Source organism: Colius striatus, chromosome 10, assembly GCF_028858725.1.
Source record: "Colius striatus isolate bColStr4 chromosome 10, bColStr4.1.hap1, whole genome shotgun sequence".
NCBI lineage: Eukaryota > Metazoa > Chordata > Aves > Coliiformes > Coliidae > Colius > Colius striatus.
The window spans coordinates 30,682,619-30,706,127 of NC_084768.1; the positions used below are offsets into that span (position 1 = coordinate 30,682,619).

The following is a 23,509-nucleotide window of genomic DNA, read 5'->3' on the forward strand; positions in this document are numbered from 1 at the left end:
TTCCCCAGGAGGGAGAGCCCGCTTTGGATGGGTGGATGTACATTGCTGTTGGAGTATTACAGGAAATGGTTTGTTCTGTTTCTACAGGAGCTACTTAAAGTGAGGAAACATTTCTGTAGATGTGGGGTTTTTTGACTGAAAAGATGTCCGTACAGCAGCATGTTTCTGGGTGAAAATGAGATTGGGAGTCAGGCAGCTTCAGGGGCATGCTGGTTTGTTCAGGAGCAGAAGGTGTCAAGCAGGGGAAAAGAGGAGGGATTTCTCTTGCTGAAGCACTGGAAGTGCTGCTAGTAAGGCTGTGTTAATAGCAGCTGATTGCCTGTCACCTGCCACCAGAAGATTTTGGGCATGTCGTTTGCTAGTTCTGTCTGGAATAAGCATCTCTGCAGGGGCTTTAGTCTAGGTTAGTACCTCCTGTTTAATCCTCAAGGTGAGTGTTCATCGTTCGGATGAATGTGGCCCATTTCTGAAGTGGATCCAGAACGTCTGTCCCTATGGGAAGTGATGAGGAATAGTGGATTCACTTTAAATCCACACTGTACCCTGAAAAAGCACCTCCTCAGTAAGGAGGACAGAGACTCCCAGCCTAGAGAGGAGAGGGATGTGTGTCTGCTTGTTACTGCTGCATGGTGCCTGTGTGAGCCCAGCTCTTCCATTTCTCCCTCTCTCCTGTATCCTGTTGGAGCTGTATGAGTCGGAACGTGGGAGGAATGCTGTAGGTGAGGAATGCTACCCCAGGATGTCTATGTTTTCTCCTTTCTGGATGGGACACAAACTCACTACAAGCCCATTCGGTACAGGGAGAGGGAAAGTGGAAGAGGAATGCCAGGTAACAGTGCAGTTCCATCGTCCCGTTAACGCTGCACAACTTCCACCCCTCCATGAGCAGAGCGGCTGTGGTGTCTGATAAGATCATCTCTGCTCTGGTTGCCTGATGCCTTCTATCAGAAATCTTCAAAGGTCCAAACGTGCTGTTGTTGAGATTGCAAGCAAAGAGAGAAGAGAGAGAGGGAGAGGGTGGATAAGATCACAATTTTCTTCTCTCTTGATTGCAAGCAGCTTATCTGAGTTTAACTGTTGTGCCTCGGCCTGTCTCTGCAAAACTCATCCTCTTTTCTTGCCTTCTTTTCAGAGGGTTGACGAGTGGATGGCGAAGGAAGGCCTCTTAGATCCCAGCGTCAAGTCCATTTTTGTGACCTGTGGAGACTGGGATTTGAAAGTGATGTGAGTATGGAAGGGGAGGGAGATTTTTCTGGGCTTTATTGCTCCATGGTTGCCTGGAGTGCGTGCGTCTTTGTCCTTACGAGCCTCTGACTGTCCCTAGCCTTTGTTTCTTAGGGAAATCATTGTTTGCTATGCATAATTGGGAGTGGAAAGTTGTTTAAGAAGACAGGTGAGTGCTGGGCATAGTGCAAGATCACTGCCTAAGATATTCCCTATAGAGAACAAATCCTTTCAGAACCCCAGGAAAGATTTAAACTGGAGTTTTGTGATGTTCTCCCTTTTATCCAATACACTTTCCAAAGAGATGGGATATTTCTGAACCCATACATGGAACTCTGTTTCCATACACCCAAATCCAGCAATGGTCCCTGCCTGACTTCCACATGCAACACTTTGTCATCTTGGCACATTAACTGGATGTGAATCACCAAGTAATGTTTGGAAAGAGACTCCAAGCCAAGTCTGGCTTGCTTCATCACTTTTAGTAACATTAAGGTCATCATCATCATCTGGTGGGGACCTGCACTGAGATCTGCAAGTGTCGGTATAAATGTGCATATTTGGTTATGAAAACAGCTAGACCACCAACCTAAAAATGTTGCTTTAAAAAATGGAGCTAAATGTCTAAGAATTAGACATTTAGCTCTAAGAATTAGACATTTAAGACAAGGTGTTTGCAGATCAGTGTCACATTGTGCCGAATTCACTTGAATTCCTGTAATCTCACTTCAGCCTTTCGTTTCCTCAGAGTACTGGATGAAGACTCCTGTTGTTATCACACCAGTAAAGCATGGGCTTGACACATCCAATGCTAAACTGACATCCACAACTCGTTAGTAGTGTTACTCGGTTTTCACTGTGACATTGGTTTCCCCAAGTTGGAAGCCTAAATAAACTGCACAGCCTGGGAGCAATCAGCATCAGTTCTTCCCTGCAGAGTGGTCTTTGTAGAGTGGCAGCTCTTTGCCTCTTCTTGGTGTGATTAGTGAGACATGAGATATGAGGGCCGAAGCAGCAGCACAAATGCTAGTGGAGATGAGAAATTTGCCATGCTCCAGACAGCGGTGTGGTGTGTGAGCTTTTGAGTCAGAATCTGTGCCTCTGCTGGGGCCACGTCTGGACCTGGTATATATTGCCAATTCCTGTGTTACTGGTTTATTTTAAGAGTGAGGCTTATTTCTCTTTAGACATTAATTAAACTTTTATTAGTGACCAGCACAAAGACAGCTGCAGGGATATGCTAAACTTCTGTTTCTCATCTGTTCCCTTTTCTCAGCTCTTTACTCTTGTATTGCTGTTCTGAGAGCCCAGTCTACTGATGTTGGTTGTGAAGAAAAGTTATCTTTGCTCAAAGCCCATCTTTCCATTGCTTTCACAAGGTTCCCAGATAACATCCTAACCTGGTGTCCATGTGGGGTGGGCAACCTTCTGGATGTGGGTTTTTTTCATAGACTCATTATGGTTGGAAAAAACCTTTAAGATGGTGTCCAACCACTAACCTCACACTGCCAAGCCCATCTCTAAACTAAACCACGCCCCTCAGCGCATCATCTACATGTGTTTTAAACATCTCCGAGGGGATATCTGCCCTCTGCAGTGGGCAAACAGAAGTCAAGCTCAGCCTCGTTGCTGGTGAGCCGTAGGGGTTGTGGGGTGAGCTGCCTCAGCAGGACATGCAGTTCTGGAGCAGAGATACTCAGCTGGCCATTTGCAGTGGTCTCTCGCATGGGTTGTGCCTCACCAGTCAGCTGGAAACAAAGACTCCACTCCTGGCCACGAGTTTGCAGCGAGTGGTTCAGTTCTCCTTCTTCCTTTTAAAAGCATTTTTTTTTAAACCATTTAACTCCAGAATTCAATCCCAGAGCATCTCCAGGGCAAAGCAGAAAATAGGTTTTGTGTTTTCAGCCACATGGGTGGTGGGAGGCCGGCTGCAGCCGCTCGGTGAGCAGCGCATCGCGCCGCTCCGCTCCGTCACCGATTGGGTGCCGCAGCGTGTGGCGTCACATCTGATTAGCTCCGTGCCAGTGAATGGGGCCTGAGTGAGGAGTCCCTGCCAGCTCTGACTTGTCTCATTTCCCATTACTTTTATCCGTCACCGCAAATGCCGAGTCTCCCTCCTGAACTAATTAAGTTTGCGTGTGTTTAGACACATTGCCAAATAGGGTTTAGCAAAGCAGAACTGAGCATCTCTTTTTACAGAGGGAAGGCAGAGAGCTGAAACAAGGCCGCTCAGCCAGGCAGATAGAACCTCAGAGAACACCCTCTGCTTCCCTAGGCTTGCCTTGTAGCTGCTGCCCTTTGGCACTGTGACGAGACCACGTGCTGGGCACAGAAGTCACTGGAGCAGTGGGAAGGGAGGAGATGCTGCTTGTCCACACTTGGTATTGGTAGAAACCTCTCTGGGTTCCAGAGGAATTCAGGACAATGAGGTGAGCGCAGTGTTTCCTAGCTTAGGGAGCAAGCGATTCGGGGCAGGTCCTCTCCTAACTCTGCTGCTCCTTTTCTCAGCTTCCTTAGTAATGACAGCTGCTTGTACAGCTGCCTGTGAAGCAAGCCACAATCATCTTCCCCACTGTCTCTTGTGGTTTGGAATTCCAGTCCTCCATTGTCCTTAGCTTGGCTGTTTGGTAGGAAACCATGCAACCTTGTTCCGTTTGGTTTGGCTTCTGTCTGCATGTGCTGTTGAAGAGCTCGGGCATGGTGTCTTCTGGACAGGCCTGTCTACTGTGAGAGCTTCTAGTAGGTGCCAGGGCACTGGGAGGCACAGTGGGGTGAACAAGCTGGATGGCAGGGAGTGACTGGAACAAAGAGGAGCAATCTACCAGCCTATAAACAGTGGATATGAGGTCAAGATGGAGAAATAGCCCTGTCAAAGCCAGGAGCTGCAGTATGTGTATCACTCCTAGCTCAAAGAAAAGCAGCAGAGGAACAGTGATCGTCAGTGTACTGCTGTCTGCTCGTGGTGTGTAGCAGTATCTGAGTCTGCAGCATTCAAGGTGGAAACTCAGCTGCTAAAGGACCTGCAAAGCTTTTGCATGGCTTAGGATTCTTCAGGGAATGAGGGAGGCACTGGGTGGCTACAGACTTGATTTCTCTTGAGCGTTCTTGGAAGATCATAGAATTGTTTGGCGTCCTTGTGACAAGGGAGCACTAGTCACAAAGAGCTGAGCGCCCAGAAAAGGACACCAAGCATCTGGGAAGGGCCCAGGAAAGGTCAGCATGAGTCAAGGTCCTCAGCCATGCCACCCATGTCTTTGTCATGGGTGTGATGCACTGTCAGGAGGAGAGTCCCTGCCAGAGGGGTTTGGTTGCCACTGGAGAGAGCCCATTGTGCAAGAGGACTTAGAAACAGAGCGCTGATCCTCTACTGGCTGTGGTTGGATCAACTGACTTTCAGTGCTTGGTGTGTCTGAACCAGGCTGGAGTCAGAGAGACAGCAGCTTTCCTGCCACCCCTCCCCTTCCCTCTTGTTATAGATGCAATTTCTTTAATGAGGAAAACCTCTTGAGTAGGAACATCACCTTTCTGAAAGCTTGTCCTGACAAGGCAGTTCGAGCCGACAGAGTCGCATATCAACTTCAGCAAATATCAGTCACTCATTACAGAGACTCTTCTCCCCCTCCCACCCCCCAGCAACACCCCTCGTTCCCAGACAAGGGAATGAATCACACTCCTGCTCTTGAATACATCATGACAAGTCGTGGTTCTAATGAGAGAGGGCCATTCATTCTGGGTGGAAAGTTCCCTGTGTCGACACAGAAATGTTGTTAATTAAAGAGAGCTACCTGAAGCACAAGATGAAAGGAGCACCAGACCTGCCAAGCTAAAATATGAGTGGGGATACAGCCTCGTTAGGCACACGGTCCTCGGACCTTCGAGCGCTCAGTGGGAGGATTCCTATAGCCTGTTGCAAGGAGCTGTCCTCCAAGTTTAACAGCTCCAGGGATGAGTTCAGGTACCTGGCTTAGTCTGCTTTAGTGCGTGGTCCTCATCCTGTACCTAGGCTGGAACTGCCAGTAGTCATTAAGCAAATTGCATTGATGTGGCATTGGGTGGTGAGGGTAATGTGCCTCTGAAGGGCTGAGGGAGCTGCTGACTGAAGGAGGGGGTGTAGTGGAAAAAGGGGTAGTTGGTGTCTGCTGAGCCCTTGTAAGCTCTTTAGTGGGGTTTATCTCCTCTGAAATGTCAAATTGCCTCCCTCTGTGTATGGAACTGGTTTGCCTGCTCTTAAGCACCATGGGAACTCCTCTTGGCAACCGAAGGAGCATTTTCCTTGTGTGTTCATAGCTCCAGAGCTGAGATACAGTGAGGTTAAGTGATGTGCCTGTGGTTGTGCCAGCAGGCAGAGGCAGGGGAAGGAGCTGAGGCCACACATGCCAAATCTCAGACCTGCACCTTAACGTCAAGAGCATCACTTCATCCTTTTCCTTCCAGTTTTGGATCGTTCTGCAAATGCATTGAAGATACAGGCAAAAAAAATACACGTAGGCTTTGATCTGTATATCTTTGACATGAAGATGCTTGTACTGCACTTACTGTGGCTGATCAGAACATGCTAATTTATGTCTTTATAGGAAGCTACTGCTCACAAGTTTTTTATTTTCTTAAATAAGTGTTAAAAGACGAGTACTCTCTAATGTAGTGATAAAACACAGGGAAATGCCTTGAAATGTTTATAGCCCTTGGTGCTCTTCCTAGGTTGCATATTAGTAAATTCTGAGCAGTAAATTATACCACTGCTTAATTTTATCTTACTGTTTTAATTCTTTCTTTGCAAGTTGCACAGGCTGGGAAGATGCTTGCCTTCTCAGACTGACTGTGAGTGTCCATGAGTTGCTCTTTCCAGCTTTCTGTCTTGGAGGCTTGATTTGAGATCAGCCTTAGGGGCATGACCAAAGAAGGTTTGGTGGTGTTTGTGTCCGTTGCGTGTGCTGTTCATTATCACAGGACCAGGAAGGGATTGGTAGCCTCTGCCTGGGAGAAAGATTGCAGACAGCCACTGAATGGCGTGAGTGGGACCACTTGAGTAGGCATGGGGAAAGGCAGGAGAAGACACAGGGAGGGCTGGTTGGGCAGCAGCAGGACAGGAGGTATGTTCAGAGGGTGACAAGAGAGAGCTGGTAACTGAAAGATAACATAATGTCTGTAATTAAAAATAATGAAGTAATTCCTTTCCAATGACGATCTTTGCATTATCTTCTTCTTGTTGCTTTTAGTGGGTATCATTTTGCTGACCAAGCCTATGGTGTATCTCTTCACAGTGTTACATTGGCTGAAGGAATAGGGTGGTGTGAACTGCAATGCAGGGACAGGACTGAGTATCCAGGGTCAGGAACCTTTCAAGTCAGCTTTGCTGATGGAGTCGTTCATGTAATTACATCCAAAAGTGCTTTGCTGAAGCTAAGCAAGGGAGCGTTGTGAGCATGCTCTTCTCTGGTACTTACAGGGAGTAGCACTGACCCCATTCACTTCTGTGACCCCACAGTCCAGCTTTTTGTTTTTAAAGGAAATGCTATCACTTAACCCAAAATAAATTCGAGATTTTAAGATTCTCCCTCTGTATACTCTTATTTTAAATGAATATAGAACACTTGACTGTTGTTATCCTTCTACAGTGGCTCCCCTGGCTGTCTCCTTTTCTTGCCTTTGTTTGAAATCCGTTGGTTGCATGAGATTCTGCAAGTTACATTGTGTGTGTGTGTGACTCTGGGAATGCCTTTGGGTTATGCTTTGGACACGAAATCTTTGCATAGGGATCACCGTGCAATGGACTATCACCTTTAGGTCTGCTACTTGTCTGGCATGTCATAGCAAAGACATTTGTCATAGTCAGGGCTGTAGTGGCCACAGATTTATTGAGCTGTGATGCCTGATGCACTCTTGGGAGCACAGATTCTGCTGCCTGGGAATTAGGACCAAAGAATTTGGAAACAGTGTGAAAAGGAGGGGAGAAACTTGAAATAAATTGACAGTGTAGGGGGAAGGAGAGAGAGACATTGCATCAAATACTTTGTTTCCAGCACTGAACTATTGGGATGGGGTAATGAAGGGAGGAGGTGGATTTTCCATCCCTGGGTAACTTAAGCTGTTAAGCTGTGTTTGGAAACAGTCACACCAAACTGAACGCAAGCCATTGCTCTCAGTGTCATCTGCTCAGAGAGTAAGGAACCGTAATTCCTTCTGCAGCAAGAATCTCTCAGGTGAATTCTGTGTCCAGGGCTGTAGAGAATTCAGGCAGAACAGTTTCAAAATCATTGGATCTACAATGGATGTTTGGTAAAAAGCACACCCTGGTCTGTGCGAGAGAGTCCTCGAATAGCAACTGAACAGAACACCGTGAGTGTCCTGTGCCCTGGGGAACTGAAGAGCTGGCTGACTTGAGGACTGCAGAGGATGAACCACTGGAGGGCTTTTTGCATCTGAAATTTGCTTTCTGTGGCACCTATGAAAACTAGGATTAGCTTCTCAAAGGGTGAATTTTCTTTATCACTTCAAAAAGCTTAATTTTTCTAGCGTTAGACAGCTGTAGTGTTTCATGTTGAGATTAAAATGTCAGCTGTCTCTCTTTAGATCCCAGCTCTTCTTGCTTCCCAGCTGAAGCAAAGCAGTTGTGTGTTGGCACCAGTGCTGCTCTCCCAGTGGCTTGGCTGGGAGTGATTCTCTCATGGCTTCTCTGCTTAGAGAGCCCTGCTTGAAAAATACTGCCAGCCTGGGAGCTGCATCCTTCTCTTTTCACTTGCTTTATTCAAGCCTTGTATGAATCAGTAGCTTTCTGGAAAGCATTTTATTTTGTTTGCATGTTTGTTTCCTGTTGGGAGCCATTTTCCTGAATGGGTTCAGTCCCTCTCCTCCTGAAGCTCCTGGCTGGCAAAGACCTACTGGGCCATCTTGAGGTCATCCCTGGTATTTTCCCTCCAGCATATTCTCATGAGCCTTGTCCAGTGACTCTGTATCCTGAGGAGTGGATGTCTAGGTGTGTGCAGGACTCCCAGGAGGACACCAGAGCTGCAGACTGAGTTTTTCAGCTGAGTCCATTCCATGTTGGAGTTGCCTTATTCTATGTGTTTAGCCAGGGTTCTGCTTTCAGCCTGGCACCCCAAAGATGGTGTCTTGTGCTCGGAGATTGCTCTGGACCAGGTGTTAGTAATTACATGAGGCACGTGGAGGTGGTACTAGAAGAAAGAGCATAATAGAGGAGTTTGGGGGAAGAAGAGGGAGGAATCAGTGTGATGTGCTTGCAGGGCTGTGTGTTGGAAGCTCATACTTCCCAGGACTTCATCCCACCTTGGTCCCACCAGCTTAGTTTGTTTCTCTTTGAGCAGGACTTTCTCCTCCCTTCTGCTCAGCACCCATGCTGTGGGACACTTTCTTTTCCTTCCATAGGTGCCTCTTGGTTGTCTCTAATTCCCTGCTATAGTTTTTCCATCTGGTGTTGAGCCAGGTCTTGGCACTGACCATTGGCCAGTGTGCCAGAGGTGCCTGGGCACTGGCTGAGTTCATCTCCTTGTCCCTGCCTGGAGTCACATGTGTCCCCTGCAAACCGGGTGGAGGGAGGAAGCTGATGGGAGGTTGCCAAGACCTCTCCTCCAGCTCACTGTGCTCCCAGCTCTAAAGAGAACTGTTACATTTTATGGACCATTTAGCTTCCCGATGGTGATCCTAATTCTTCACAGCATGTATGTGCCATTTCTTGGTTATTAAAAGGACCCCTGAAAAGGAACTGTCCTCTGAGTCAGTGCTCTTCCATGCAGTTAATTGCAGGAGGGTTTTGCTTGGACTATGAGGCTTAAATATTTCCAAACTCTCCCTATGCCAAGGGAGAGAATTAATACCCAAGTCTCCCCACAGCTGCAGGGAATGACCCTCATGCACCATCAGTAAGCAGGCAGAGAAAGAACACTGCTACTGGGAGTAGTTCAAACTTGGGATTGCTCTGGAGGAAGTCCACTTGCTTTCTGCGTAGAGATCAAGGATACTGTAAGAGCTGGCTGACCAGGTGTCCCAGTCTTTCATTTCCATATCCTTATATTGTGTGATACTTGAGGTCCCAAAATAGCTTCTATTCCTTAGGGGCCCAAACAGGCTTCACACTTCCTGGGAAAGGAGTGATTCCTTTGGACTGACAAGGCAGCTGAGGGGTGGGTGGCTGTGGTTGCACAGCAGGTGGGAGATGGATGGATGGAAGGTGGTTCAAGGAGAGGTTCTTGTCAAGTCACCATGCTGTGTGTGAGAAAATAGAGAGGGCAAGCCATTAGACAGGTGTTTCAGGTATGAGGAAACTGCCCAGGTCCCCTGGCACTGCAAAATGCCAAGTGAAATGTTACTGTTGCATGGAGCACAGCAGTGTGTCAGAATTGACGAGGCTGGTGTAGCAAGAACACACGTGGCTGGTCTGGAGGGTTAATGTGTGTTAGTGTGATGGATTTAGGCAGGGGGTTGTCACCAGGGTTGTCTTGCTTGGAAAGCACAGTCTAAGGGCAAGACCATGTGAAAAGAAATAGGAGCTTACAAGAAGAGCACTCAAAGTCAATTGCCAAAGTTTCTTTGCATTTGCTGCAGGCCTGAAGCAAATTGCTGGCTTAAGGGGCTCTAAGTACTTGGGTCTTGCACTGGATTTACAGGTAAGGTGAAATTAGGAGGGGGCTAAGTAATTAATTCCTCTTGCTGTGACCAGGATGGGAGATGATTCTGACTTGCCACTTCTCCTCAGAAGTTTCTTCAGAAGCTGGTAAGGACTGTGGTTGTGAAACCCAGGAAGCAAAGAGGATCCCTGGGTGCCTGACAATTCCTTTTCTCTGCTGGTTCTTTCTCGCAGGCAGCCTCAGGCTGCCTGTCTCTTTGTTAAGAGAGTGACAGCAATGTGACACTGTGAAAATAATTACTAACAAATCACGGTGGTGACTGCAAACAGCTCGCTGTCTTCAGAGGCATGTCAGGGAGCATTAGAGCAGGGCCGTGGGAGCGGCAGAGCAGCTACGGGCTCCTTCTCTGCTCTAGGCTGAGGGAAGATCTTTGGAGACCTTTGGCGCCCGCCACCCCCACATCATTCCCTTCTTGTTGGCTTTTTCTTTCTTTCCTCCTTTCCCTGCCTTTGCCATCAATAATTAAGCCCATTAATTGCATGGTAAGTTCAGGAAAGCTGAGAGTGGTAAAACCAGGCGTTTGCCTTCCCTGGATGCAGCAACCAGCCACAGAGCAGCAGCAGAGGAATTTCTGGAGGGATGTCATGGGCAGAAGCACATCCAAGCTGTTCCCTGTCTTGCAGCCCTTGTGTGCTGCTCAGGGCAGTAGTTTTTATTAACTGTGTGTCCTTAGCAATCCACGGGCTGCTCGTACAGTTGAAGAATGGCCTGTGTTCTTATCTTTGTGAGCCTTCAGTGTCTAGGTTTGTATTTGTGTAGAGCATCATGGCAAGTGTGCAGGCAATGGCCATCTCCAGCAAGAAAATGGGCAGAGGGATGACAGGTCCTTCCAGGATGTAATGGGATGATGCCAGTCAGTGTCGCTGGAGTTGCAAGTGAAGATGATCCTTCAGAGAATAAAGAGCAGACTAAAGGTCTGAGAATAAAGGTCATGGGTGAAGAAGGTGACTGGTGACAAAAAAAAAGCAGCTGGGGGGAGTCTCTGCTGTGGCTGTGTTGGACCTTTCTGCAGAGCTACACAAAGTCTGAAAGGAAGCTCTCTCTACAGCCTCTCATTATATTGCTATAAAGCTCCCTCCAAAGGCAGGGTCTAGCAGAGGTACTGATAGTAAACTGGAAGGCAGCTGCTGGCTGCAGTGTCCTTCAGCAGCACTGATAATCAACCCCCTCGGCAACCTTTGAGAGGGGAGCTCACAGCTTCCCCTCCTTGTTCCTGGTGGTGTTTCTTCCTTGGGTTTGAGAACGGGCCATGCTGCCTGGCAGTTACCCGTGCAGAGGAGCACCCTGTGAGGGGGAGCAGAAGGTGTGGGTAGGAGCCCACATGCACTTGCTCCACAGAGCAGCCCTCTCTCTTTCCCATTCCCCTATTTACTCAAGTGATTTTCCCCGACTGTCACATCTGTAAATAATGTGGCTGGCGTATCTGGCTAGATGCAGAGTGTGATGGAGGGGGGAGGGCTGGCGCTGAGGGTGGCTGTAGCAACCCCTCTCCCCCACTCATACAATATTTATGCAGGGCTGGGAGTTGGCTGCACTGACCTCCAGGTCGTGCTGTTAAACAGCTCCCGCAGCCCCTGCATCCTAATTGCTGCACTTGTCCTTTGCTCTGGAGAATTCGCTGCTCCTTCTTTCCAGCAAAGCAAATACTAATGGCAGCTCGTACTTTGGAGGTGGGGAGCAGTCTCATCCCCACAACAAAAAGACAAACTTGTTTCCCCTCATGCAGATGCAATTTGCAGCTGCACAGAAACCTGTGCTCAGACCCTGTTATGCAATGTGCCAGGCTCCCTGCTGCTGCGGAGCTGTGCTGAGAGCCTGGGGAGCTGTTGTGTGTGCAGTTTTGGGCTGTGTTCTCATCAGAGGGGTTGAAGCTCTGTCCCACTGGCTCCTTATAGGATTTTTCTCTTCACTTTAGTGGGGAGGGGCAATCACAGAAGTCATTTGAGAGGGTAGACCTGGATGATGTGATGCCAGAGAAGGGCAGAGACAGTGCCAGGAAAGAAAAGCAATTCAAACAACATAGCAAGACAGGATGACATATTTTCTTGTACATAAATGATCCGCTTCAGTGAGTGGGAAGAGAGGTGATGCAGGAGGCTGGAGACCCTCTGTGTGGGTGAGGGGCTCCTACCCCCCTTGCAGGCAGTACAGTGTGGCTGGAGATGGAGAGGTTTTCACCTGTCAGGCAGGGGCTTTCAGCTGATTCAACTGGCTCAAGAAATCCCAAAAGACAAAGCTCTTTGATTGCTAGAGCTGCCATGGTTTCCTCACACTATGCTGTTTGTCTGGGCTCCGTCCTGCTTGGGGCTTCACGTCGGATGTCTGCAAGTCCAGTGACCCAACTGGCCACCCATATCCCTTATCCTACCTTCCTGACTTGGCAGGTCCCCTTTGTGACTAGAAAAGTGCTGTTTAGACTGGAGACTAATGGCCCTTAAGTGACATGATTGCATTATGTTAAGCGTCTATAGGCTTTACCATTAGGCACTAAACAGTTTATGACTCATAGCAGAGAAGCCCTTGTCCTGAATAGTTTATACACTAAATGATCTGGACAGGCAAGGCATGGAAGAGGCGAGGTTTCCTCCTGCCTGTCGCATGGCAGCTCTGAGGAAGGACTGGGGACAGGACATGTCTTTGCAAACCTAGAGCAGTGCCTTGCTCTAGGTCTTGGTGTGCTCCAGTTTCCTGGGGAGAAGTACTTCTGCTATGGGAGTTGTGCAGTGGGAGGAGAAGCATGTTTAATTTTAGCCTAGTTTTTTTGCATGTTTTAGTTTCGAGGGGGCTTAGACATGATACATTGTGGGGGCATCCATTGCATCAGATATATTCCCTTAGTAATTACACTATTCAGCGGGAGTCTGAAAGCTCCCTCTTAAAACAGCTAGTATGCAGAGGGCCAGGTGATTACTAAATTAGTGTCTGTATGAAGGACTCCTGAGAGGCCCTACAGCTGGAAAAAGGATGCCCTCTGTGTAATCAGGCTCTGGCTGCAGTGAGGATTGCAATGATTTAAATAGAGATCTCTAATCCATCCCCCTGTGCAAAGCAGAACTTACAGGCTTAGATCAAGTTGCTCAGAGTCTTCTCCAGATGAGTTTAAATGTCTCCAGGGGGTGAGATTCCACCACTAATCTGTTCCAGTGCTTTATTACCTGTACAGTGAAGAGTTCTTCCTGATGACAGATTGGAAGCTCACCTGCTGCAGCCTCTGGTCATGACGAGTGACTTTCACTGAGAGCATGTGTGTGGTAGATGTACCAAATTGGATGCTGTGTACGCTTCTCTTCATACGATGCTATATGTCATATTTAGTGGGCAGATGGACTGTCACAGCAAAACTGTGTGTAGAAATGTGGTTTTAAGGGTTTTCCACAGTGTCAGGTTCCCAAGACTGGGGAGGCCAGTTTCCCTTTCCTTGGGAGCAGCATCATGCCTTTCTGATGTCAAAGAGAAGTCTGCTCAGTCATCCTCCCTGCCTGGAAGGGCCAGTGAGAGCATTTGCTCTACCCCTTCAGTGATCTGGAGGACTCAGTGTGGAGGAATGCAAAGCTTCTGTCTGCAGCACTCCTAACCTCAGCTGAACCACGGAGTCAGAGAGCTCTGGTTTCCTGCATGGTAATTAAGTAGTTATTTAAAAATCAAAGGGCTCAATTCTGATCCTGCTCTCACTGGCAACTTGCTAACTCCAAGTAGAGTTACTCCAGATTTACTCCTACATGCATAGCAGCAGAATCAGGCCCAGTAAATAGAGCTATGAATCTTTTTAAGAGAAGCTGTTAAGCAGTAGCACATAGATTTATTGTAGCATCATGTGTGTGCAATTGTTGATGAACATCTTCTGTTGGAGGCTGAATACCTGCTGTGTTACAGCGTTGCTTTTAATGTTGAGATAGCATCTCTGCCAGCATCTCACTGACACACAGATACCCATAAAAGGGCCAGATCTCACATGGTGTTAAATGCCTTCATGTTTCATTAAGGTTGATGGCAATGGAAGGCACACAGTGCTTTGCAGGATAGGAAAGTCACAATGAGCCACTTGCCCTGTGTGTGTGTTTTTTTGTGGCAGAATTATTTTCCTAGTGTGTACATTGCTCTGGTTGCAGGCTGGGGTAACAGCCTTTTCCATTCACATGCTAGCTGCTTGGAAAGCGTGCGTGGGGATGCTCCCAATGCTCCACGATTTCTTAGTACTCACCAAAAATTGAGAGCAGAGAGATCCAGCTGTCAGCATACAGTGGGTGATGGGTGTTGAGGCATTTCACCCAGTGTTGCTGTGAGTCCCAAGTGCTAAGGCTTGCAGCTGGCCTTTGAGGCTTCCTAGGCAGGAATATGCCTGGTAGAGAGAGAAAGCAACAGTGTCCAGAATGTCTATCACACAAAAAGAAAGGAAGGTCTGAAAGTGCCAGGTATTAGCCTCGATGCTTAGCCTGGGTTTTTTGGCCTCATTACACTAATCCAATTAAAGATTGATGGAAAAAGATAACACACACTCCAGTGAAGGGGTTTGTGTGGTGGTTACTGCTTTCCTTCGTGGGCAACTGGGGTGGCCCTACTTATCTTGTGCATCAGCACACCTCCCCGGGCCCTGCAGACCCACTGGTGCCTCTACATGCCGTGGTGTGTGCTCTTCTCCTGCGTCGTGTCTCTCTTATTACTAATGGAGCATGGATGCATTTTAGCTGCTGGTCAGCCCTCATTAATATCCAGAGATGACAGGTTGACATTTGTAAAGAAGACTTGCATTGACCTTCATGTTGTGCATCGGTGCGGTTGCCATGCGGTGCCCTGTGCTGGATGCTTCTTCTTGCGCTGCCTCAGGAATGCATTTGTGTTAGCAAAGGCTGCTCTGTAACCCTTTGCTGCTGCTGGGAACACAGGCAGTGTCTCTGGATATCTCTGCATCCCTCTGCCCATCCCAAGGACTGACCCCTGTAGAACCCCCATCCATCCCAGTGAACGGGATGGGAGAGTGTTAGGTGTGAAGGTTGTTAATGTGGTTACTGGGCCTTAGTGGAAGACAGCCTCATGCCAACAGCCATGTCCTGTCTGCTTCCTTTTCCTGGCTTCTATCTGGGGACACAGCAGCAGCAGCAAGGGCTGCGCTGCCCAGGCATCCTGAGCACTGTCAGTTGCCTGTCTCTCCCTCAACGCACCCCATCCCGACTCAAGGACTGCTGCAGCCTGCTTGGCAGTGACATTTATTAACAGAGGGGCCTTTGAAAAAAGGCAGACTGCTCCTGCAAAGGCTTCTCGCTGTAACTCCATCTCCTCCTCTCGCCAGCCCGTCTGAGGCAATGGCTGCTGGTGTTGAAATTCATTAGTGTTTCCTGACAGGCGATGGAGGCTTGCTCTGTCTGTTCCCACTTCCCTGCTCTCTTGTCCCTGCTTCACGCATGCTGATATTTAAAGCTGATGTGAGGCTTGTAGGCTTGTTGCGCTGTGACAAGTTTGGGGGTGGCTGAGAGAACTGAGAGGGTGGAGGAAAGCAAAGAGGGAGGGAGATGGGACCTGTCTCAGGGTTTGTTTCTGTGAAAGCCCTGGGCTTTTCAGACCCTCTCCAAATGTATTGTCTTTCCACAGCTACTGCTTTTGAATTTAAGTACAGCCATATTGGGGTGGTTTGTCCTGCACTGATGGGGGCAGAGAGGGATGTTGCCATGGGTGTGCTTGATGAGAGCAGGGTGCAGTCATCTGGGGAGGGCTCATCCAGCAAGAAGCAAGGACAAACAGGTTCCCCTGGCTCCTTGGAAGATCTGTGGGGCTGAAGAGCATGTGAGTGAGTTGCCAGAGGGCTGGCAGGGGGTGTATCCCTCTCTGTCCTTCACTTTGGACAGAAGCATGCAGAGAGGCTTGCTCAGCTCTTGCCTCCTTGTGCTGAGTGGCATAGTGACATTGTGTCATTGCACTGTCAGAGCCCTCCTGGTCCAGCACAGTGTTTTTGACAAAGACCACCCAGACTTTCTGCCTCTCTCTGGTATGCTCTTGTAGCCTCAGTGCTTTGGAGCAGGATCTCACCCCTTTGCATCCCCAGGCCATTTAACCCCATTGACTGGGATGTTTTAAACAAGCTTGTATCAACCTGGGGCTGCCTCTTTGAAAAGATGTGGTTTTACCTAAACTGCTTTAAATTCCCAGCTCACCTCCAGCTCACACAAGGTTCAGAGCAGACAGATATGGCTTTGCCTGCCATGGTGCTGTTTCTCTGCTTAAACATCTCAGGTCCTTTAGCAGGCATGTTAGTACCTTGCTAGCTTTCTCTGATGCAGAGGGCACCCAAACTTTCCTCTTGGCCTGGCAGACACCTCCCCACTCCCCATCAAAAGAGAGCAGCACCTCTGTCCTGCAGGGTCTAGAGCGATGCCTTGATCAGCCTTGCAAGGCTGAGATGACAGCTCCTCTCTTTGAGCTCTCACCTTGCTGTTGTGTGTTGCAGCATCCAGGCAGCTGCCTTCAGGCTTTCCAGCCCTCCTTCAGCAAAGGATTTCCAGGGTAGGAGCCTGCCTGCTCGCCTTCTCCTTTGCAGCCCAGCGCAGTGGGGTTGGCCAGGACACAATTAAAATGTTCTGCATCTCTCACAACACAAGATCTCCAGGACATGGATTTTTTGGAAGGTTGAGATCAGGTCTATAAAACCCAAGATTTAATGTCCCTTTATCTTTCCCGTAGAGGGACTTGTTCTTTTAACTGTCTCAATATCAATACACCCAGTGTGTAGAAAGTGGCCCAATTTCTTTGTCTCCTGACATCCTGAACCCAGAAGCAGATGGACGTTAACCAGCTCTGATTAGTTGGGAGAATCAAGCATTAATTTTTTATACGCCAGGACCACCTGAGTGACGGAAATCAATTACAGCCGCCCCTCCCCCTTCCATATTAATGTGGTGGCTCTGAGCAGGAATGGAGGAACCTGTTGAAATTAGAAACCCCTATTTCTTAGTTTGACCCCCTAGATAATTAGGGTTAAATTGATATGCTATCGCACTGGTGACACATTTTATCTGCCTCTGTTTGTACAAGAGGATACAATAGTGGAGGAAGGACCAATTTGTGCCCTGCTCTAGCTAACCAGACCGAGATAAAAGGTGTCAGTGCAACGATAACGTTCTTGCCTCGTGCTCCTTTATTGTTGCTCAATTTGCCTTCTTTTTTTTTTTTTAATCCTGTTCTTTTTCTTTCAATACCCTTGGTCATATTTTAACTCCATGCCATCGCATAATGACGCCCTGCTAAATGTGTGTGGAGATAGGCAACTCTGGCTGACAGCCTTCCCTGATAACCGAATTCCAGCCCATCCATCACTAGGCTGCTCTCCTTAACTTAAGGAAAGTGATAACTAAAGCAAGGCCGTTTATCACCGCCGAGCTGTGTGCTTCTTGCTGCCTCAGAGAGAGGCAGCTTCAATGGCAGAGATGCAGCCATGTCACCTCGCCTCCTGTTTGCATCCTGTTCATCACCAGATCTCATCTACCCTCCCGACTGGAGGAGCAGGGGTGGATGGAAGTCAGAGCTTGGGGTGACAAAACAGTGCAAAGCAGCCACTGCTGACCGAAGCTCGAGGAGGAGTTGGACTGGCTTGGCTGGTGGAGGAGAGTGTGCTACCTGATGTCACTTGCTCTTCTGCCCAGAGGGATCCAGCATTTTGGCAAAGATTGTGTGCTCTCATCTGTGCTGCTGTGAGGACAGACTTTACCAGAGCTGTGTTGGGGGCTGGAAAATCCTACGGCCATTTTCAAGTTTCTCCTTATCAAATGCAGTTATACCCGATGCCACGGAGTTTGGCTGACAGGGTGGTTCTTAGAACTGAATTCCTACCCAAGGAGAAAGAGCTTCAGTGTTTGAGCAGGCAGGGAGACCTCATTCAGAAACTAGAAGGATCATGGGATGTTGCATGCAGTGAAATGTGGCATCATTTCTCTTCTCCTGTGCTGGATGGAGACTGAATCCTGAGCCTTTTGTTCAAGCAAAGCTGCCCCCAGTGAGCAAGGTTGACTCTTGCAAGAGCAAGAAGCTGTGCTGGGCGTAAGAGCATGGATACTAAAAGAGCTGCTCAGTGGTGGCCCTGCTAAACAGGCCCTGGCACTTCTGTTCCCCAAGACAGCTACAGATGTGCCTTGTTCACTGCAACCTGGAGAACATACTGGAGAAACTCCTGCCTGGTCTCTAGACTTGATGAATGAAGGGACCACTGCAACTGGGGAAAAGATATTGCAGGAGTGTTTTCCTTCCCATAGCTACCTGGCTCCTCGTGCTAGGACCACTAGCATACCCAGACTAGACTAGACCATATGGCAATCCTTAGCTACAGATGAGCACATTTAGTGACTGTATCCCTGAGGGCCTGGGGACACCAGGACTGCACTTTCCAGCTTGAGGTGTAGACTGATGCTTTGGTCTGTGCTGCTGACAACTCACCCAGGTTATAGCATGAACAGAGGTCTTATAGAGCTTGAAAAACTTGGTGAAATCTCTCAGGTGCTAACATAAAATGAGGGGAGCACAAGTGGGAATGTCCTGAGGTCAGATAGCTTCACAGGCAGATTCTAGGATTGTTACTTGTCTGCAAAAATGCATCACTTACTTAGTTGACACATTTATTTGAAGCATTTTCTCCAATGAAAGACCCACTGCCCAGTGCCCAGGACGTACTGCCATCAGTCTCAGGGTGAGTGTAGGACCAGACTGTCTAGTTTGCTGGGCCTTTTTGTCCCAAAAGGCTGGAAGCACTTTAGGTGTCATTCATTGCACTTGCATGGTTAGTTGTCAGTTCCTGTGACTGGCATCAACAATGCTGTACTCACTGTTTCTGGGCCCTGTCCAAATGTTAGGTGAATTCATAATTATTCCTCTAACTGGAGCTAGACTGAGACCTGTGTTAAAAAACCTCTTGGGTGGAGAGAAGATCAGCTTTTAGTAACGCACCTTTTGCTAACTGTTGTTATCATCCTCTCTAGCTACATGTGAGCAGTGTAAGAGAGGCTGAGCTGATCATGTGTCTACATTTAGACTGGTCGTTTATTTTAGATGGTTCCTTTTCCTGATGTCTTTGATTTAGACACCAGTAGAAAGCAGCTTTCCTGGAGAAAGACCTTTCTTACCAGGCTAGTTGAGGCTGACTGGGTCTGTGAGCACGGGATGTCATGGACATATGTGTAATGGCTGTAAAATGCCTGGCCCAGGCTGCTATTTATGTGATGGCTGTGCAATTGCAAGGAGTGACTCCAGGTGGTTTATTTCAGCACGATGGCATTAGCCTGAGATGAGACCGTGCTGTCAACTCCCATTGCTTACCCTGCAAATCGCCACAGCCCTGCTGCTTGCAAGCTCATTCTTTTGACAGGTTTCCTGCTTTCAGAGAAATTCCTCTGGACCTCCTTATTCAAACGTGTTTGTACAACTTAAATTATAGCTCCTAAATGATGACATGTGCATCTTTTCAGGACTAGTCGTTTGGTTTTGGCACAGGAAGTCCCTTTCTTAGCCTAAGCAGGGTTGACAAAGCCAGTACACTGGTGGGGCCTGGTGTTTGCTGGCTCTTCTGGCCACACATTCCCAGGAGATTCCCCTGGATATGTTTGACAGCTTCCTTGCTTTTCTTCCCATAGAAATGGAGGCAGTACTGAGACCAAACCACTCTGATACTGCACTACCCTGTGTCTTATATTATCTGGAAGTGGATTATCCGTGTCCCTCCTTCATCTCTTCACTTTGGAAACTGCTTGTAGGTGCTGGTGCCCTGTTCACCAAGGGTTTGGAACTGGGCTGAGTACTCAGGTACTTGTATGGTGTGCTGATGGTGCACCCCAAATCCAAGTAGTGTATACACATCTGACTAGAGTTTGCTCCTGAAGTCCAGTCTGGATTATTCACCCATTCCTCTAGGGAGAGCAGGAGAAGACTTTGTTCTGGACCTGGTCTGTTGGGATGCTTGAGCAGCTGATGCTGGCACTTGCAGCACTTCCCTCCTCCCCTACAACCTCCTCCTATAGCCCCCAAGTGCCTGAGGAAGTTGTGAGATTCCCAACCCCCATGTGTTTGCAAAAGCCGATTTCAGGGGTTGTGGCTTTTAACATGCACAAACAGCTCTAATTTAGTCATTTATTTAGTTGACATATTTATTTGGGATGTTCCTTTGCTTCAGTTAAAGATCCTGTGACCAGTGCCCCAGGCGTGCTCAGCAGTATGTGAATGAACAAGATCCATCAATTACTCTTGATCAGATGAAACTGGCCGGGGAAGACTCACATAACTCATCTCCCTGCACAGGCTCGGCTGGGGCCGCACAGCTTTGCCACTCAGCCCTCCCCGTCTGAGGGGCACATCCCAGCTCCCCTGCCAGCACACTGGGGTCAGCACAGCATGGGAGAAACAGCTTTCCAAATGCTGAGCTCCCGCTGTCCCCCTCACCAGTGCCATTTGGTTTTCACGAGCTCTGTTCTGGGGGCTCGCTGTAGGAAGAGGTTAAACACACGTGCTCACAGCTCTGGCTGCTGGTGCTCAGCTGGGAAAACAGCCTCTGCTTTCTTAGCCCTAAAATGTTGGTCCTGCAGCACTACTACCCAAAAAATGAATGCACTGGTACCTCCTTCCCTCTCTTATGTCTCATTCAGTGCTTTAACCATAAAGGCCAAATTCAAAAGGTGAATTGTCACCCTTTCTGTCTGCCCTGTGAGCTGCTGGCTGAGCAGAATAGTTTTGCCAGGGTTTGTGATGACTTCGCTTAGCTAAAGACTGCCCAGGTCCTCCAGACATGTTTTTGTGCTAGCCACTGTGGGTGAAATGCTGCATGCTGCACTTGCACACAGCTCCTGTTCAGAATGTTCAGTCTGAGAGGTGCCAGCAGCCTGGATGTGGCTGGATGTGTGTAAGTCTTCAGCCAAGCTGTGCTCTCATAAGATTTTTTTTGCCGAGAGCTGCGGTCCTTCTGATGTGCAGCATGTTACAGCAGACTTGAGGGTCTCTTCCATCTCAGAACGAAATGCACTTAAGAAAACAGAATTTGTGTTGTCAGGACACTGATTGAATCAACCCTGCTCTCTCTTCTCTCTTACAGGTTACCAGGACAATGCCAGTACTTAGGGCTGCCGGTTGCTGATTACTTCAAACAGTGGATTAATCTGAAAAAGGTACTTTTGTGCAAACTGCCATGGTCCCCATCTCCCTCTCTGCCCCCCTCCCCTTGTCCTTCTCCTTTCCTCTTTAAGGAGGTGTCTAATAACTACAGCTATTTTGCATTGAAATGAGTTATTTTCTCGGAATCTGGGCTGAGCAAGTCCTCCGGCTCCCTATTGTATCTCCTCTAATAGAGTCTTACTGTACTTGATGGGATGTGTTCTGCAGCTGGGGAGAATCCCATTGTGGCAGGCACAGTGCAGTGTCACCACATAATAGTGGGACACAGTGAGGCCCCTCTTCACTGAAGGTTGTCTTGGCCCCAGCGTTGCTGACTCTGTTTTGTTTTGCAGCCGTAGAAGGCTCCTAGGAGCTCGGTTCCCTTCAGAACAGATTCTGGTTGATAAACATGTGGAAATGATCCCAAATAAAAATCAGTATTTCTCTTTGTGCTGTGGGGAAGGGGAGCTGGCTCAGCAGCACATCCACCTAAGAAACCAGCGGTCAGTTTGCAAAGCAAAATACCTTGGACTTTGCCGGCCGGTGCCTCGTGTTGCTCCACGCCTTCGCTGGGTGGTTAAAGAGCAGCCTGCTGTGCATCCATCTGCACAGGAAAGTGTGGTGATGCCATAAGCCACAAAACAAAGCGCAAAGAAAAGAACAAGTGTGATTACAAGCAGTAGCAGGGTGAAAGGGGGAGGCTGGGGTCTGTTCCCAAGAGAAACTGGGGTGGCTCTCTTGGTTAAACCTTTGGATGAGTAACATTCCCTTCCCCCATCCAATTTAATGTTTTATTTGGGTTTCTGCACTTTCTCCTGATAATTAGGGGGTCTCAGAAAGTGGAATTTGCCTGTAAACAGCTCGTTGTACTTGTGGGCTTTTCTCTTGTTCCTTTATTTGTTTGTTGTTTTAAATGGAAGCGTGAGTGACAGGCTGAAGCGGCCGCAGAAGGACAATTTGCATGATCTGTTCCGTCAAATAGGGTAGAACATGAACTTAACAAGGGATGCTGGCAGCACATTCCCGGCTGAACTTGTCAAAGGGGCTTGTATTTCCCTGCTGTCAGAGCAAATCTTTTGGCTGATTGCTGGTCCTTGGTAAATGAAATCTGAAAGCACATTGGGGCATTCTGCAGTTCAGTGACCATTAATGATCGCCGTTTGAAGTTCACTAAACTTCCAGTGAGTGGGTAGCAGCTACATAACCAGCAGGTTGATGGCTGCAGATTGATAATGGGGTCTTAAAAAATAAACACATACATTTAAAATCTCTGTGTTCCATGATGTTCCCTAAGAAGTAGGTTGATCTATCCATACTCCCACTCTGGGTCTCAGGATGACTGATTTATGGCTCTTTCCCATAGTTCAAGGCTCTTGGATTTAGTGTGTTAGGAGCTGGGATTCATCTTAACGTGGCCATCCAGGCAAGTGGCTGTTCTTCAGGTCTTTGTGTGTTGAGCTTCAGCAAATCTTGCGATACTAAGTTGAGGGTTGTGAAGTACTGAGCACAGGGCTAAAGGGAAGAGGAAGGTACTCGTGTGCCAGCTCTCTGGAGGGACTGTTGCAGGCTGTGCACGTAGGATGAGAGTATGTGGGTTGGAGCCTGTGTCTTCTCGTTCCCCTCCACAGATGTGTTACTCAGAAAGTGAGGTTCCAGTTCCCTTCATATCAAGTGGGGAGGGAATGTGGATGAGAAACGTCCATCTTCCTTCAATCCCTCTGATCCCTGAAAAATCTGAAGTTTTTCTGACTCTTTAATGTCTGATGCCCTGTGACACAGGATGGTTTCAGGGCCTTTGTGCACCTCTGGGAAGTGACCCAGGTTTAAGAGAGGAACCTGTCCTGTCCAGTGGCTGAAGAGCTGTCTCCCCTTGGGCTTACCTCAAGGTGAGGATCTTTCCATGCCATTCCCTGTTCCGATCTCTGGGGATGCTCATGGGAGAACTACCTGTGTACTTTCACAGGAGAGGATTTCCAATATAGAGAAGTAATTCTGGCCAAGCAGCAGGACCCCATGGGACCTCAGTATCTTTTGAGTGAGCTCCCATTATGAGATAAATAAGGTTGGATAAGCATCTTACCCCTCTGCTCTTCCCCAAGCATACTTCAGGTGGCCTCTTTTCCCCTCCCTCCAGCACCCTTCTGACTTAGAAATACCTGCTAGGTTGAGTCTGCCTCTGACATGATCCATGAAGTGAAGGTGTTGAGGAGGGGGTGGTGTGAAAGTGCTAATTTCTAGGTCATGCATAATGTAGAGACTTGGATATTTCAGATGTCAAGAAAACAGTTCATGTGAGTGTAAATGGCATGTGTGACTCAGAGCAGTTTCCTGCAGGACTGGTCCCACCTGCATCTGTTGTTTGTCCTACCCTGTTAGGGGCTGTCTGTCTGGACCCTACTGAGTGAGGGAACTGCTGGTACAAATACAAGGCAAAGAGTGGGATTACGTATGGAATGGTGTGTGCATGGGTCAGACATGTTTGTTTACCTTTGTGCTGTGCAGTAGCAACAAAGTATGTTCCAGATTCC

The 23,509-nt window shown here is 48.2% G+C and overlaps 1 protein-coding gene across 3 annotated transcripts in view; it reads left to right on the plus strand.

The window, feature by feature from the left end:
* Positions 1 to 23,509, plus strand: part of ERI3 (ERI1 exoribonuclease family member 3) — a 133,659-nt gene that overhangs the window by 33,178 nt on the left and 76,972 nt on the right. For all 3 annotated transcript variants that reach the window (XM_062004009.1, XM_062004010.1, XM_062004011.1), the window contains 2 exons: positions 1,133 to 1,224; positions 20,923 to 20,995. In XM_062004009.1, the coding sequence (XP_061859993.1) occupies positions 1,133 to 1,224; positions 20,923 to 20,995 (165 nt within the window). The remainder of the gene's footprint in view (positions 1 to 1,132; positions 1,225 to 20,922; positions 20,996 to 23,509) is intronic.